This window comes from Mytilus galloprovincialis, chromosome 10 (assembly GCF_965363235.1).
Source record: "Mytilus galloprovincialis chromosome 10, xbMytGall1.hap1.1, whole genome shotgun sequence".
NCBI lineage: Eukaryota > Metazoa > Mollusca > Bivalvia > Mytilida > Mytilidae > Mytilus > Mytilus galloprovincialis.
The window spans coordinates 69,536,910-69,553,206 of NC_134847.1; the positions used below are offsets into that span (position 1 = coordinate 69,536,910).

Consider the following 16,297-nt stretch of genomic DNA (forward strand, 5'->3'; position numbering starts at 1 on the left):
CTATTTTATACAAAAACAATTTACGAAAAACAAATATGACAGACATGAACCAAACAACAATATGGCTTGGTTAAACATGTTTGGAGCAGTCAACCCTCTGTTCACCTGGGACAGTGTTGAAACATCATGAAAGAAAAACACCTTATGCATGAGAAACAGCAATTAAGGACAAACACTCAATTACAGGTTTCTGGCTTAAGACAGGCACACATTAATTCAACATGCAATTTGATGAAGTTACAATAATTATATGCCTAGAAGAAAAGGTATCATTATCTTAAGTTCTGCCTATACAGAATGCTCACTAGTAAAAACATAGTGTTAAGTATTAGACAAATTAAATTGCTTGAAATATATTATCTTCTTTCATGCCAATTAAATGACTTATCATACAACAAAACACAGAGACAACAATGAACATATATTATATCTGTACTAATTTTAAAAAATAATTCTGAGACAGATGCACCATACACACAACTTCATTACAAATATAAAATCTATTTGATTGTCTATTAATGCAATGTTCAACTGTTCTATATATACATGTATGTAATTATAAATTAATATAGATTATGTGTAAGAATAATTTACACAAAAAACAAAGAAATAAATCAAAAACAAGGTACTTGTATATGTTAAATATTTTTATACACTAAATATGTAAATCCTAAAACAAAGGATGAAAAATATGTCAGTTGAAAAACATTGTATATTCTGCATGGACAAAGAGATCCACAAATGCTAATTACAATCATGTTTTCTGATTTTTTAAGTCTAGATATGTTAGGTAAAAGTTTGAGTTCAAATGTTACATATAAAAATTGATACCATGTACCATAATAATTATTTGATTGATGTATTTCATATTTTGATTACGATGCATTTATAACAAAGCATTCTGCATCAATTTTGATAAATAAAATAAACAAATAACATACCAGCTAAATAAAAATATTACAGCATAAGTGTCAGTTTAATAACTAATGCCAGAGAGATAACAGATCTTAATTCATAGTGATATTATTTGGTAGGTATTTCAATATGATTTTGATTTTTGAATAAAACAGAATATTCACCTAAAGAAATGTGATGTTCAGCATCATATGCTTTTACATGTATTATTATCATGGTCATAGCTCTCATGTACAATTTGTTTTGGTAAGTAGTAGTCACTTTGATGATGTAATATTTGTTTTTAAAGCTGAGCATTCAGTATGGGTTTTTCTCATTGTTGAAGGCCTAACGGTTGCCTAAAGTTGCTTACATCTACTTGATTTGAACTTTGGTGACTAGTTCTCTCATTGAAAATCATTCCACATCTCCTGATTTTTATATTGGATAATTTCTCCCTCTCTCTCTCTCTCTTCTCTCTGAATATTAAATAAATACAATTAGTCTTTTGTTACGGTAAATTTGAGGTGTTGTTTTTATATAACTATAAAAATTCTCAATTCTCATAGCGAAAAAAGTAGGGAATCATCTTTGATAAAATGTGAAATTCACACAGCATCCATGGCTTGCTTAAAATCACACTAGTGCATAAAATGAAGGATTATAAAGTGTGCTTTCAAGTGAGATACTATTCTGTCAAAAATGCACATAATAAGTGTCTGTTTAAATGAACCTTATTTGATTTTAATAAACAAACTGAAAATAAAAGAGTCAAATTTTCCTTTATGTCAAAAGATGTGTTGAAATGACAGAATAATAAATGTATGTTTTTTAATTTGTAAAAATAGATATTGTAAAAATAACAGATTACATAATTGTATGATTTATAATAAACATACAAAAAACTAAATCATTACTCATATGCAATAGATATGCTAAAAAAAATCTTAATGGTTTCATACATTTGTTTATAATTAATCAATATTTAATTTCTGAGACATGCAATTGACAAGCACACATAGGTTTTCCAATATATATACTACATTGTGCTATAATTCTGTCAAGGTCAATCTTCAAACAGAGATTTAAAAATGAAAACTATGGCAGCTGCATAGCAGAAAACATTTTATACATTAGAGGGACAGATACAAATGTTAAATGCTTCATTCCAATTTTATTTTTTTTATTTCTAAGTCTAGTTATGAAACACATACAGATCTCAAAATATTATAATACTTTCTTTTTTTGTAAAATGGTTTTCTGAACAAAACAAACTAGTCAAATTTTCCTCACTTCTCTCTCAACTATAAGAGGCAATAAAATGACATCACACAAGAAAAAACTTTTGTCAAGAGTAGCTAATTTGTTTGTCATTAACCTAAAAAAATGTGTTGAAATGATGAAAGGATAAATATTCATGTTTAAATTACATGTAAATAACAAAAATTACAGGTACAATTTTAAAATAAATAAACAAAAACAAACTAAATCATAAATCAAATACAAGGAACTTTTAAATGTTAACATTGTTGGTATCAATTTTGTACATTTGTATAAATCAGTAATAAAATTAATGAGATCAGTCCAAAGTGTACATACATTTTTTTAAAGTAAGGCAATTTATAAAGATTTAAGTGTTTTGGTGATGATTTTGAATTAAAGTACATATTTAACCAAAACAAAGTTATTTATGAATATATATGAAGACAATAATGAGCATTATTTGCAACAGAATTTTGCTTTAGATTAAGAATATATACTTTTTTTACTAGAAAATACTTCAATCTTTTTTTTAAATACCCCAAATAAGTCAAAATACGTCCAAATTGAGTTGCAGTTTTTAGCCATCTTTGATTTTCCTATTTAGGTAAATGTTAAAAGTACTCACAAGATATTGAGAATGTTATTTATACCTGAAATTGACAGGTTTTTCATAATGGCTGTGGTTTAAAACAAATAAATGTGGAAATAGTTATCTCTTATATTAAGGGAGACAATTATTTTCAAAATATGTAAAATTTGTTTGATCTAGCAAATCTATAGGAAGAAAATGTACGAGGATCATTTTATGCTTCTCCGTATAGGAAACAAAAATTTAAAAAACAAAGAATGTGTCCAAAGTACACGGATGTCCCACTCGCACTATCATTTTCCATGTTCAATGGACGGTGAAATTGGGTAAAATATCATATCATAGGGAACATGTGTACTAAGTGTCAAGTTGATTGGACTTCAACTTCATCAAAAACTACCTTGAACGAAAACTTTAACCTGAAACTCCCACTTTCATTTTCTATGTTCAGTGGATGGTGAAATTGGGGTCAAACGTCTACTCTGGCTGTAAAATTAGAAAGATCATATCATAAGCAACAAGTGTACTAAGTTTCAAGTTGATTGGACGCATCAACGGACGAATAGACAAATGAACAGATGGACACACAGACCAGAAAACATAATGCCCCTCTAATATTGTAAGTGGGGCATAAATGCCATAATATTCAAGTTAATCTAATTTTAAAATGATTGTCCTCTCTACATTATAATACAATTTATTTTGATTTAAATTTTTGTCAAAAGCTTATTCAAGTTCAATGACAGCTAGTATAACTATTAAAGAAAAGGTAACATTTAGCCTATATTGCATACCTAGCTTTTATTTCATGCTCCATTCAACGGTTGGTGGTGGAATCTGTTTCTTTAATGATTTTAGTTAATATGAAAAACTGAGGAACCACAGGACTGAGGTTGATTAGATAAATTAATCAACTGGTGTATAACATGTACATGTATAATACAATGAAGTAATCAAAATAAACCACAGTCATAGGTCAAAAGTGTTTCACTTACATGTATCCTAAACTCCCCTATTATGTCAAATAGGTGAAACTCTTCTGACAAAAGTCTGAACTCTAAAATCCTTTAGTTTAGGGAAACAAAAAATACAAAACAAAATTAACTTTTTTCTAATTTCAAAAAACTGTAAAACTGGCAAAAAAAGATTCAAATTCAGATTTTATTGGTCAAAAACTTATACAATAGTTAAAATATTATCACAACAGTTTATAAATCTATTAATATCTATATAAAATTTGTCATACACAATTTACATCTTTATTTATATCAATAATACTATAATCAAAGGAACAATAAATTAAGAGCAATATTTACATCGATGAAAGATTTTGATTAGTCACTAATAATTGTTTAAGTTATGAACCTGGAATTTTGATTAATTATATAAATGTAACAAGTCTGAACAAAAGTTATTTATAAAGATTTATGTGTTTTGGTGATGATTTTGAATTATTTTCTTCTCAAACCTAAAAAGATATCAACAATTTTTCTAGTCAATTCAAGATAATATGAAGGCCCTTGTGAGCCATAATCTAAGTAGTAAAGATCTTCAACTTTTTTCTTTGTGGCTGGTTCAATCTGAGTTCCTTCGTGCCATTCATTGAAGGATGTTATGGATAAAAACTCTGGATATAAGTCACATGCAAATTTTGTTGCTGACATATAATATGAACCATTATCTCTATTTCGAATATTTTTGGCATTCCATGGTCTTATCCTTGTGTCAATATACCCTGGCCCAATGCTTGGAATAAAAATTTTATTTCTTTCTTTGGCATATTTCATGATTTCTCTCCAATGACCCCATGTACTACCATAAGAGAATCTGTCTGTTGCAAAATATGAATAAAATCCATCAAAGCCTGCTTTAATCAGATCTGATTTGTGTTGTCGTTCAACAAAAAGTCCTATAAATATACCATCTAAATCCGTATTTCTCACAGTAATAGCACCATTAGATTGGAATATTTGTGCCCAGTTGCCAGGTGGAATGTTATAAGAATCGTAGATATAATATACAGGTAAATGTTTCTTTTTCATTTTGTCATAATGTCTATAGAATGACTCATGATCTCCATATTTGTCTAGAATATACTTAATATTGTCTCTCCATGTCTCTGGTGACCTGCCTTTGTATGGCTCTATATGGAATGCAATCTGTAAAGAAAGGATGATGAGATATTTCACAAATATAACTTTTTACCATAAAAATGCTGTGCAATGACCACACAATTAACCTATTCATCATGAAGAACATTTTTTCTTAACCCTTTCCTCCATGGAAATATTTTTTTTACATACTTGATTTGCATAGGATTTTTTCAATAAAAAAATCATCAGGTTTAAAGTATTAATGCATTGCTAAAACAAATATTTCATGAGTGAAATTCCAATCAGTTATTCTTATGAATATCCTTTTATATTAGATACAACTTTTTTAAAGTCTGATAAAGTTTTTTCATTGGCAATACCTTTCAACTGAGGCACTACACAGGCGTCGAAAGGCGTCATTATGGAGTTAAGGGGGTGGTGTCAAAAGGCGTCATTATGGAGGAAAGATTGTTATCAATTTTAACATCATATTTCAGGTGAACAAGTAAAACCATAATGATTTGTATACAAAAGGTGCCCCTTTGTTCCATAATAATGGGGGGAAACAATTGACATACAATATAATTTGATGGTTGAGGCAACAACGAAATCAACATCAATTATAATTTTTCAGCATGAATAAACTTCAGTTCAATATTTTTGTTAATCTTTTTTTCACTATAACAATTTGGCCAGCAAACTAACCAAACTTAATCAGTTAATACTAGCATATTTGAATGCTAGTGTACGACTAGTTGTACGAGCATAGTTTAAGTATATTTCCACCTGTAACAAAGTTAGAACAAATGGATAAGGGGAGATAAATCCTGTGAATAGCATCACTAATTCTTTAATTTACAAAGCTACAAATTCATGAATGAATTTCCTACATTTTGATTCTGAAACACCTGAATCATACTAAACAACCAGTTGCTTCGCAGGGCGCAGCATTATACGACCGCAGAGGTTGAACCCTGAACGGTTGGGGCAAGTATGGACACAACATTCAAGCTGGATTCAGCTCTAAATTTGGATTGTGATTAAATAGTTGACACAGCATAGGTTTCTGACACAGAATGAATGTGGTCTAATGAACTGTTTGAAGAAATTTTCTTTTTTATTTATGAAATTTCAAATGAGAAAAATTGAACCCAATTTTTTTAATCACATCCCCCTTTCCCTTATTCCAAAACTAATCTCAATTAAAATTTCTAATGGAGTTTGCAACAATAACTACTCATTTAAATACATCATAAAATATTAAGATGTAAAAAAACTGCTTGTTATCACTGAATGGTAAAGATTATTTTAATTTATCAGTTGGTAGTAAAAAGTGAATATACATCGTATATTGTATATAACAAAGATTTAAGTTGATTCTGGACAAAGAAAGATAACTCCATTTAAAAAAAAATCTTGCTATTGCACAATATTTTGCAATTAGATATTTCTTGCTTACTATTCTGGACAAAGAAAGATAACTCTAATAAAAAAAAATTTGCTATTTCACAATATTGTGCAATTAGATATTTCTTGCCATTGCGCAATACTGTGCAATTGAAAAGACTTGCTATTGCACAATACTTAATATAATAATTTTAACTTGAAAACTGGGCCCATAATAAAAAATCTAAGTACATTTTTGGATTCAGCATATCAAAGAACCCCAAGATTTCAATTTTTGTTAAAATCAGACTAAGTTTAATTTTGGACCCTTTGGACTTTAGTGTAGACCAATTTGAAAACAGGACCAAAAATGAAGAATCTACATACACAGTTAGATTTGGTATATCAAAGAACCCCATTTATTCAATTTTTGATGAAATCAAACAAAGTTTAATTTTGGACCCCGATTTGGACCAACTTGAAAACTGGGCCAATAATCAAGAATCTAAGTACATTTTTAGATTCAGCATATCAAAGAACCTAACTGATTCATTTTTTGTCAAAATCAAACTAAGTTTAATTTTGGACCCTTTGGACCTTAATGTAGACCAATTTGAAAACGGGACCAAAAGTTAAGAATCTACATACACAGTCATGACAGTTAGATTCGGCATATCAAAGAACCCCAATTATTCAATTTTGATGAAATCAAACAAAGTTTAATTTTGGACCCTTTGGGCCCCTTATTATGTTGGGACCAAAACTCCCCAAATCAATACCAACCTTCCTTTTATGGTCATAAACCTTGTGTTTAAATTTCATAGATTTCTATTTACTTATACTAACGTTATGGTGCGAAAACCAAAAAAAATGCTTATTTGGGTCCCTTTTTGGCCCCTAATTCCTAAACTGTTGGGACCTAAACTCCCAAAATCAATACCAACCTTCCTTTTGTAGTCATTAACATTGTGTTTAAATTTCATTGATTTCTATTTACTTAAACTAAAGTTATTGTGCGAAAACCAAGAATAATGCTTCTTTGGGCCCTTTTTTGGCCCCTAATTCCTAAACTGTTGAAACCAAAACTCCCAAAATCAATCCCAACCGTTCTTTTGAGGTCATAAACCTTGTGTCAAAATTTCATAGATTTCTATTAACTTAAACTAAAGTTATAGTGCGAAAACCAAGAAAATGCTTATTTGGGCCCTTTTTGGCCTCTAATTCCTAAAATGTTGGGACCAAAACTCCCAAAATCAATACCAACCTTCCTTTTGTGGTCATAAACCTTGTGTTAAAATTTCAAAGATTTCCATTCACTTTTACTAAAGTTAGAGTGCGAAAACTAAAAGTATTCGGACGACGGACGACGACGCAGACGCCAACGTGATAGCAATATACGACGAAAATTTTTTCAAATTTTGCGGTCGTATAAAAATATGTCCGTAGTACATGAATGCCCCATCCGCACTATCATTTTCTATGGTCAATGCACCGTGAAAATGGGTGAAATCTCTAATTTGACATTAAAATTAGAAAGATCATATCATAAGGACAATGTGAACTAAGTTTCAAGTCGATTGTACTTCAACTTCATAAAAAACTACCCCGACCAAACATTTTAATCTGAAGCGGGACAGACAGATCAACAGACAGACGAGCGAATGCACGAACAGATGCACATACCAGAAAACATAATGCCCATAAATGGTGCATAAAAAAAATATCTTGCTAAGTAAAGAGATAGAAAGAGAAACATAGAGAGTTCCTCATACCATACCTTTATTCTATAAAGAGCTGAAATATCCAATAATTCTGGTATTAATGAATCTGGTTCCTTGCCCTCATTGTCTGCTTGTCCACTTGGATACCATGATACAACACATACACCTGTTATCATAAGAAGACAATATCACCAGAATGTCAAAACTGCTTATGGTTTGGATTAAGGCAACTTTGCAGTAAATCATAAATTAACAATTATACTGTCATGTATGGACTTCCCCTTTATTTTAATATATCTTAATAGTTATTTTTTTTGTTAATAATTTCATTTATTGTTATCATGATCAAAATCCTGCATGCAATCAAATCAAATCAACAGGTAACTTCTGAGGTATATAACACATAAAGTTTCAGTGAAATAACTTGTAACATTGAAAATACATCCATCACAGTATATCTGTATAAGAAAGACCTACCAACTCCTGCCTTCTGCATCTGAGCCATATGTTTATGAATGACATTAGGATCACTGGAGCTGTATGGTCCTAGTTGAGGGTAGAAATTAGCTCCTATATCATCAGGAGGCACATGTGTTCCTGTCTGATATTTTTTGGCCTCATCTTTATTCCAGTGTGGTAGATATGGGTGATTCCAGTGATAATATTTCCCATCATGATCTGGATTTCCATACCATGGATAGTAGAATATATGCACATTATAACTCAGTTTGGATTCTACACGAATTATTAAGTTATTATCATTGATATGATTTTCTGTAAAATCTTCTTCCACATTTTGAAAGTTAGAGAGTTTTGAATTGTCTTGTGGTGTTTCATTTATGAGCTGTTTTGACTTGGCATTAATACCAAGAGAATCTGCATATCTGAAACTTAATGAATTTTGAGTTGACTCCTCCCTTGGAAATTTAGAAACTATAAATAGACCAATCAGAATGTACAATAGACATGCCAATAGTAAGAAAAAAAGAAACTGTTTCCTCCATCTACATGTTAATATTTTCATTGCTTTTGTTGATTTTCAACTAATTCTATCCTCTCTAGGTTGTGTCTTCCAAACATCTGAAAAATAATACAGAATATGAAGTCAAGGTCATAGAATGGTTTAAATAAAGAGGTACATCATAAAGACATGTTACTATACAGATCTGAAGACTTAAAGTACAAATTATGAAGATCATGTTACAACCAGATGCTCCGCAGGGCGTAGCTTTATACGACCGCAGAGGTTGAACCCTGAACGGTAAGGGCAAGTATGGACACAACATTCAAGCTGGATTCAGCTCTAAATTTGGATTGTGATTAAATAGTTGACACAGCATAGGTTTCTGACACAGAATGAATGTGTTCTAATGAACTTAAAATTTTTGTTTCTCTTAGAGCAATTCACTATGCTGTTGAATATTAATCCTCTCAAAAAAATGTTTGAAGAAATTTTCTTTTTTATTTATGAAATTTCAAATGAGAAAAATTGAACCCAATTTTTTTAATCACATCCCCCTTTCCCTTATTCCAAAACTAATCTCAATTAAAATTTCTAATGGAGTTTGCAACAATAACTACTCATTTAAATACATCATAAAATATTAAGATGTAAAAAAACTGCTTGTTATCACTGAATGGTAAAGATTATTTTAATTTATCAGTTGGTAGTAAAAAGTGAATATACATTGTATATTGTATATAACAAAGATTTAAGTTGATTCTGGACAAAGAAAGATAACTCCAATTAAAAAAAAATCTTGCTATTGCACAATATTTTGCAATTAGATATTTCTTGCTTACTATTCTGGACAAAGAAAGATAACTCTAATTATTTTTTTTTTTGATATTTCACAATATTGTGCAATTAGATATTTCTTGCCATTGCGCAATACTGCAGTGATTTAGCTAGCGCTCGTCACTTTCGTATTTTACGAAAAGGTTTTCGAAATGACGAAAATATTTCATATCAATTTCGTCACTAAAATTTGGAAAGTGTAAACATATTTACACATCAAATTTCTTGAATTCTACCTGTCTTTATGTTTCTGACAAGTTTATGACCCTCAGGTAATTAACGTTTACCACAGGTGTTGAAAGTTGTGATGACAAGTAATCCGCCTATCGCCAATCAGATGGGTCACTAATCCCTTAATTATTATTATAAAACCTCATAAATGACCATCATAATAATCTATTTAAGTTAAATCAGTCAGTCAGCAATTCATTTTAATAATTTCTCACAATTCTGTCGTATTTTCGTCATTTGAACAAAATTGATAATCTTCCCGGACATTTCAACTTTATTTTACTTTCAATATTTCCTTTACGATCATAATTTGCAGTTTGCTTGTCGTAGCTCCGTCATTTTAACGTATTTTTGTCATACTTTACATAAATATTCATCAAAAACTTTCGACAACTTCGATTAAAAAGAATGAAATTTATTCAAAACGTAAATATTTTCACTTGCAAACAGGTGCTTCCTGTTCTATGTATTGCGCATGCGTGAAAGTTCGTAGATGAATCCGGTTTTATTCTGAAATTATTATTTAATTGTCACTTACCGTTTTCATTTCATTTCGTTTAAAAATCGAAAGTAAACGTCTACAGTCATTAGAATCGTCACATAAAGTATAGATGCAGATCCTTCTATCCAATATTAAAGAAATTGATTCCAAATAGATATTTAAACGTATTTTCAAGAAAATAAATGATTGTGAAGTGAAAAAGTCGTTACAAGTTCATTTGACTTGTGCAGTAGTTTAAAAAATAGAGGCACACAACTTTTGTTGATCAGGGATGTGCCCTGAAAATAACTGAAGTGAAGTTGTGAACCATATTACCAGATCCCTGATCTTATCTTCATAACTTAGCATCACATCAGTCAATTCATGCAATATTGACAATAACTGCCTACATTAGCAATCCTAAAGTCTTCAAAGATCCTAGACTAGTTCTTGAAGAACTTAAACATATATGTATAGCTAGTTATATAAACATCCTAGACGGTAAGACCCCTTGCTATTATAAAAAATAAGCCTGAATTTTGTCACGCGCAAAAGTGACTAAAGCCCTCAAAATCCTAGCTAAAACCCTGATACTGTGCAATTGAAAAGACTTGCTATTGCACAATACTTAATATAATAATTTTAGATCCTGATTTGGACCAACTTGAAAACTGGGCCCATGATAAAAAATCTAAGTACATTTTTGAATTCAGCATATCAAAGAACTTCAAGATTTCAATTTTTGTTAAAATCAGACTAAGTTTAATTTTGGACCCTTTGGACTTTAGTGTAGACCAATTTGAAAACAGGACCAAAAATGAAGAATCTACATACACAGTTAGATTTGGTATATCAAAGAACCCCATTTATTCAATTTTTGATGAAATCAAACAAAGTTTAATTTTGGACCCCGATTTGGACCAACTTGAAAACTGGGCCAATAATCAAGAATCTAAGTACATTTTTAGATTCAGCATATCAAAGAACCTAACTGATTCATTTTTTGTCAAAATCAAACTAAGTTTAATTTTGGACCCTTTGGACCTTAATGTAGACCAATTTGAAAACGGGACCAAAAGTTAAGAATCTACATACACAGTCATGACAGTTAGATTCAGCATATCAAAGAACCCCAATTATTCAATTTTGATGAAATCAAACAAAAGTTTAATTTTGGACCCTTTGGGCCCCTTATTATGTTGGGACCAAAACTCCCAAAATCAAACCCAACCTTTCTTTTATGGTCATAAACCTTGTGTTTAAATTTCATAGATTTCTATTTACTTATACTAACGTTATGGTGCGAAAACCAAGAAAAATGCTTATTTGGGTCCCTTTTTGGCCCCTAATTCCTAAACTGTTGGGACCTAAACTCCCAAAATCAATACCAACCTTCCTTTTGTAGTCATTAACATTGTGTTTAAATTTCATTGATTTCTATTTACTTAAACTAATGTTATTGTGCGAAAACCAAGAATAATGCTTATTTGGGCCCTTTTTTGGCCCCTAATTCCTAAACTGTTGAGACCAAAACTCCCAAAATCAATCCCAACCGTTCTTTTGTGGTCATAAACCTTGTGTCAAAATTTCATAGATTTCTATTAACTTAAACTAAAGTTATAGTGCGAAAACCAAGAAAATGCTTATTTGGGCCCTTTTTGGCCCCTAATTCCTAAAATGTTGGGACCAAAACTCCCAAAATCAATACCAACCTTCCTTTTGTGGTCATAAACCTTGTGTTAAAATTTCATAGATTTCCATTCACTTTTACTAAAGTTAGAGTGCGAAAACTAAAAGTATTCGGACGCCGGACGACGACGACGACGACGACGACGACGACGACGACGACGACGCCGACGCCAACGTGATAGCAATATACGACGAAAATTTTTTCAAAATTTGCGGTCGTATAAAAAATGTATGTTGTCTCTTCACAAAATTATATATCAGGCAACCTCATCAGATGATTATCATTGATAATGTAAATATTTCAGAGTTATTATTGTATCATTTTTCCACCATTTTCCTTCAATATTCTTCCTTTTTAGTATCATTGCTCATATTGTGCTAAACATGCTAAACTTGCATGTTCTTTTAACACAGCTAAAAAAATCATACAATTAATCTATATTTATCCTAAATCTTCTTACTATATAGCAAATGATGGTGAAAAGCAGCAAATGTCACATTCTTTCCTTACAAGTTCTGCTATATTTACCAGTCTGTTCTTCATGACATATGGGATAAATACTCCAACATCATCTGTAAAAGAAATTCAATTGTAATTATCTTTTCATTTATTTATTTATTTATTTTTTTTTTTTATTTATTCTTTTCCCGTCCAAACAATTATATAACTAATTAATGTGTTGTTCAGCGCTACAATAATTAAACTTTAGATACGTCTTCCGGATTCTCAACACCTTCTGAGACTGCTATTGGATGTCAAGAAAAAAGGGACCAGTTACCATGATAGTCTTACAGGAAAAAGAAATACATTTTAGTAATGAGGGAAACAATGAGGGAAACAATGAGGAAAACAATGCTATTTTTAAACAGCTCCTATTTGTTACAATCAATGGAGTGGTAGAATCTGTTAAGTAAAAAAAAACAGAACAAACAAAAAATATAAGCATTTCTGAAGAACTTATAGTTTCACATAATTCCATATAATGGTTCGCTGAGCACAGCTTGATATGACCGCAGAGGGCGACACCTTCTGATACTGCTATTGAATGTCAAGAAAAAAGGGACAAGTTACCATGATAGTCTTACAGGGGAAAAAAATACATTTTAGTAAAAAGGAAAACAATGCTATTTTTAAACAGCTCCTATTTGTTACAATCAATGAAGCAGTAGAATCTGTAAAGTAAAAAAAAAAAGAACAAAATATAAGCATTTCTGAAGAAATTATTACTATCATAGGTGGGGCATAAAAATTATGAATCATTTCAAAAAATTGTGGACAAAAAATCCCCCCCCCCCCCCCAACTTATTGAAACCCCTCTAGGAGCAATAACCCCATAACTCAATCCCGGCCTTTACTTTGATGTATGGAACCTTGTACAAATGTAGTACGATTTCAGAGAGATCCATAAACTTTAATACAAGTTATGGTCTGGAAACTAGATAAATTATTCTTTTTGACCCTTTTTTGGCCCCTAATTCCTACACTTTTGGGGCAATTAATCCCAAACCTCAATCCAAGCCTTCCCTTTGTTATATGGAACAGTGTGGTACAATGACAGAGAGATCCATACACTTAAACACAAGTAATTGTCTGGAAACTAGAAAAATGCTTGTTTTTATCTTTTTTAGGCCCTTAATTAATTCCTAAACTGATGGACCCATAACCTCTAAAATGAATCAAAACCTTCTACTTGTGGTATTAAACATTGTGATTCAGTTTCAGAGTAATCAAAATACTTGTACACAAGTTTATATCCTGAAACTAGAAAAATGCTTGTTTTGGGCCCCTTTAGGGCCCTTTAATTCCTGAACCGTTTGGACCATCATCACCGAAATCACTCCCAACCTTTCTTTTGTGGTATTAATCTTCTTTAAAAATTCCATAGAGATCCATCTACTTAAACTTAAGTTATTGTCCGGACACCAATGTATCTTCGGACGACACTGGCGCAGACGACGACAATAACATCATACCATTATACCATCCCAAAATTGCGACCGTATAAAAACATATGGAGAGGTTATGGGCATACTTCAACCAATACTAATCCTCTGAAGTTTTAGAAAGTGTTGTCTAATACGTTACCTTAATCCATTTTTTAGTTATATGTATGCAAAACTTCTAAACATGTTTCCTATTTTATAAAAATCTTTAAGGTTGCATAACATCAAATCAATATCAAATAAGTCATTGTATAGTAGATCAACTTTTAAACTGAAAATTTAGTAATTACTGTTTATTCAGAGAAGGTTTTTGCAATGTTTTTATCTTTATTGTGAAAAGGCAAAAGAATAAGTTTTGCAAAAATAAAACTTGCCTTTTGAATATTGATTACATTAATATATATATAACTGTATGCAACATTTCCTGAAACTTCAATAATTAATCTGGAATTTCTGGACATTTAACAATCACAATATAAAACGAGCCAAACAAATTCTAAATTTATAATTTTTGTTGATTTATCATCCTCTACATACTCTAGCAAAGTTAAGTTATTTTATTTCAAAAATCTGTACATATTGTTAAGCATGTTAAATCAGATACCAGTTGATCATAAATTTACATTGTTTTTATTCAATGTCCAGTGGCACATATTTCAACAACATTTTTTAATATTAAACATGATAAAAACAACTTATAAATATATATGTCTTCATGATCACCTGATCACACAAGGAGTGAATGATCATGATGATATTTCATTTATAATTGTGGTTTCTTTTTCATATTTTTTTTATTAAAATAGACCCAAAATATTCTGTTACTTGTAGAATATTTGTGCATGCATACACTGATACGTTTAAATGACCCATGTTGGTAACTTCAAAGAAGTAATCTTTGTTAAAATCAGTTCCCTTGTTCCATATATATATATATCTATTATTACAGGTATTAGATTCCTATCAGAAGTTCAAGTGCCATTCTATATGATTATGTTTTTCTTTCAAAATAAACATGCTTCCAACACCATCTTTTTTGGACACATCATGATTACATTTGCATCATACATGTAGGTGTTTTAGAGTCAAAACTGTGTTCCAATCGACTAGTATGCTTTCAAGATTGTGTATGTAAGTTCTATATACACAATTTAAGTATGCATACCAGTCCATTGGTGCATATTTTCTGATAAAAAAATCATCTATGATATGAGTCACTGTGTCCAAAATGGAGTATCATTTATTTAAAGACTTCTTTTCATGTAATTACTATGGTCACTCTAAATCAAATCAAATCAAAGTTTTATTTATTGTCGATACACAGTAAACAAAGTAACACAAGCTCTAATGAGCTTTTAAAATCGACATTATAATAAATTACACACAAGCAAGTAACATGTAAACAAAACAAACATATTAAGACAAACATAAATACAATACAACATGATATTAAAAGCACATACATGACATAAGCAAATAAAATAATACTGTTCCTGCAGATAAAATATAAAATCATAACTAGCTAATTTTAGTATTTATGAAAAAAGGGGATAAAAGCAAAGCTAAGCTCAAATCCCAAAGCACTAATGGCATGAATTACAATGGCATGAGCTGCCATTTCAGGTCTGTATTAGTTGGAAAATTGAGTAAGAGAATTTTTCTGTCTCATGTGGTTTAGCAGCTCATTCCATAACTGTGCAGCACTGAAAAGAAATGATTTTAACCCATATTTTGTAGTTTTAACTCTGCTTATTTTATAGTTATTACTCTAGTTTAATTGTTGTCAGTTCATTGTTTCAATTGTTCTATAGACTATACTGAATGTCATAATCTAATGTAAATGTAATATAATATCTATGGCTGTGCATAGCATATTATTCATGATTCACCAATAGTATTTGGACCATGTCATATAGGTTTTTCATAATGTAAACATATTCTATATTATTTATTTAGTTTATACTTGGGCTTTGAAATTTAATTGCAGTATAGACTCTATAATAGACTCAAGTGGTGTGGGCCTTGGTTTCTTTGATTTAAACATCTGCTAAATCAATATAGCAAAAAAATGTATAGAATATAATATATATGTCTACTTTTCATCTTATCTCGTCTCCGTTTTATTCATAAATTGAAGGCAACATTTTTAGGCAATAATTTAGCCATGGTATGAAAAATATCTCATCACATGCCACTTCCTGTGACTGA

General features: G+C 30.5%; 1 protein-coding gene across 1 annotated transcript; it reads right to left on the reverse strand.

Moving 5' to 3' along the window:
* Nucleotides 1-337: 337 nt before the first annotated feature.
* On the reverse strand, nt 338-16,297 carry LOC143048253 (glycoprotein endo-alpha-1,2-mannosidase-like). Its single transcript, XM_076221818.1, has 5 exons — nt 16,186-16,297; nt 12,607-12,718; nt 8,424-9,026; nt 8,003-8,112; nt 338-4,905 (listed from the first exon to the last, which is right to left on the reverse strand). The coding sequence occupies exons 3-5, from the start codon at nt 8,968-8,970 to the stop codon at nt 4,198-4,200; spliced, it is 1,365 nt and encodes a 454-aa protein (XP_076077933.1). The 5' UTR covers nt 8,971-9,026; nt 12,607-12,718; nt 16,186-16,297; the 3' UTR covers nt 338-4,197.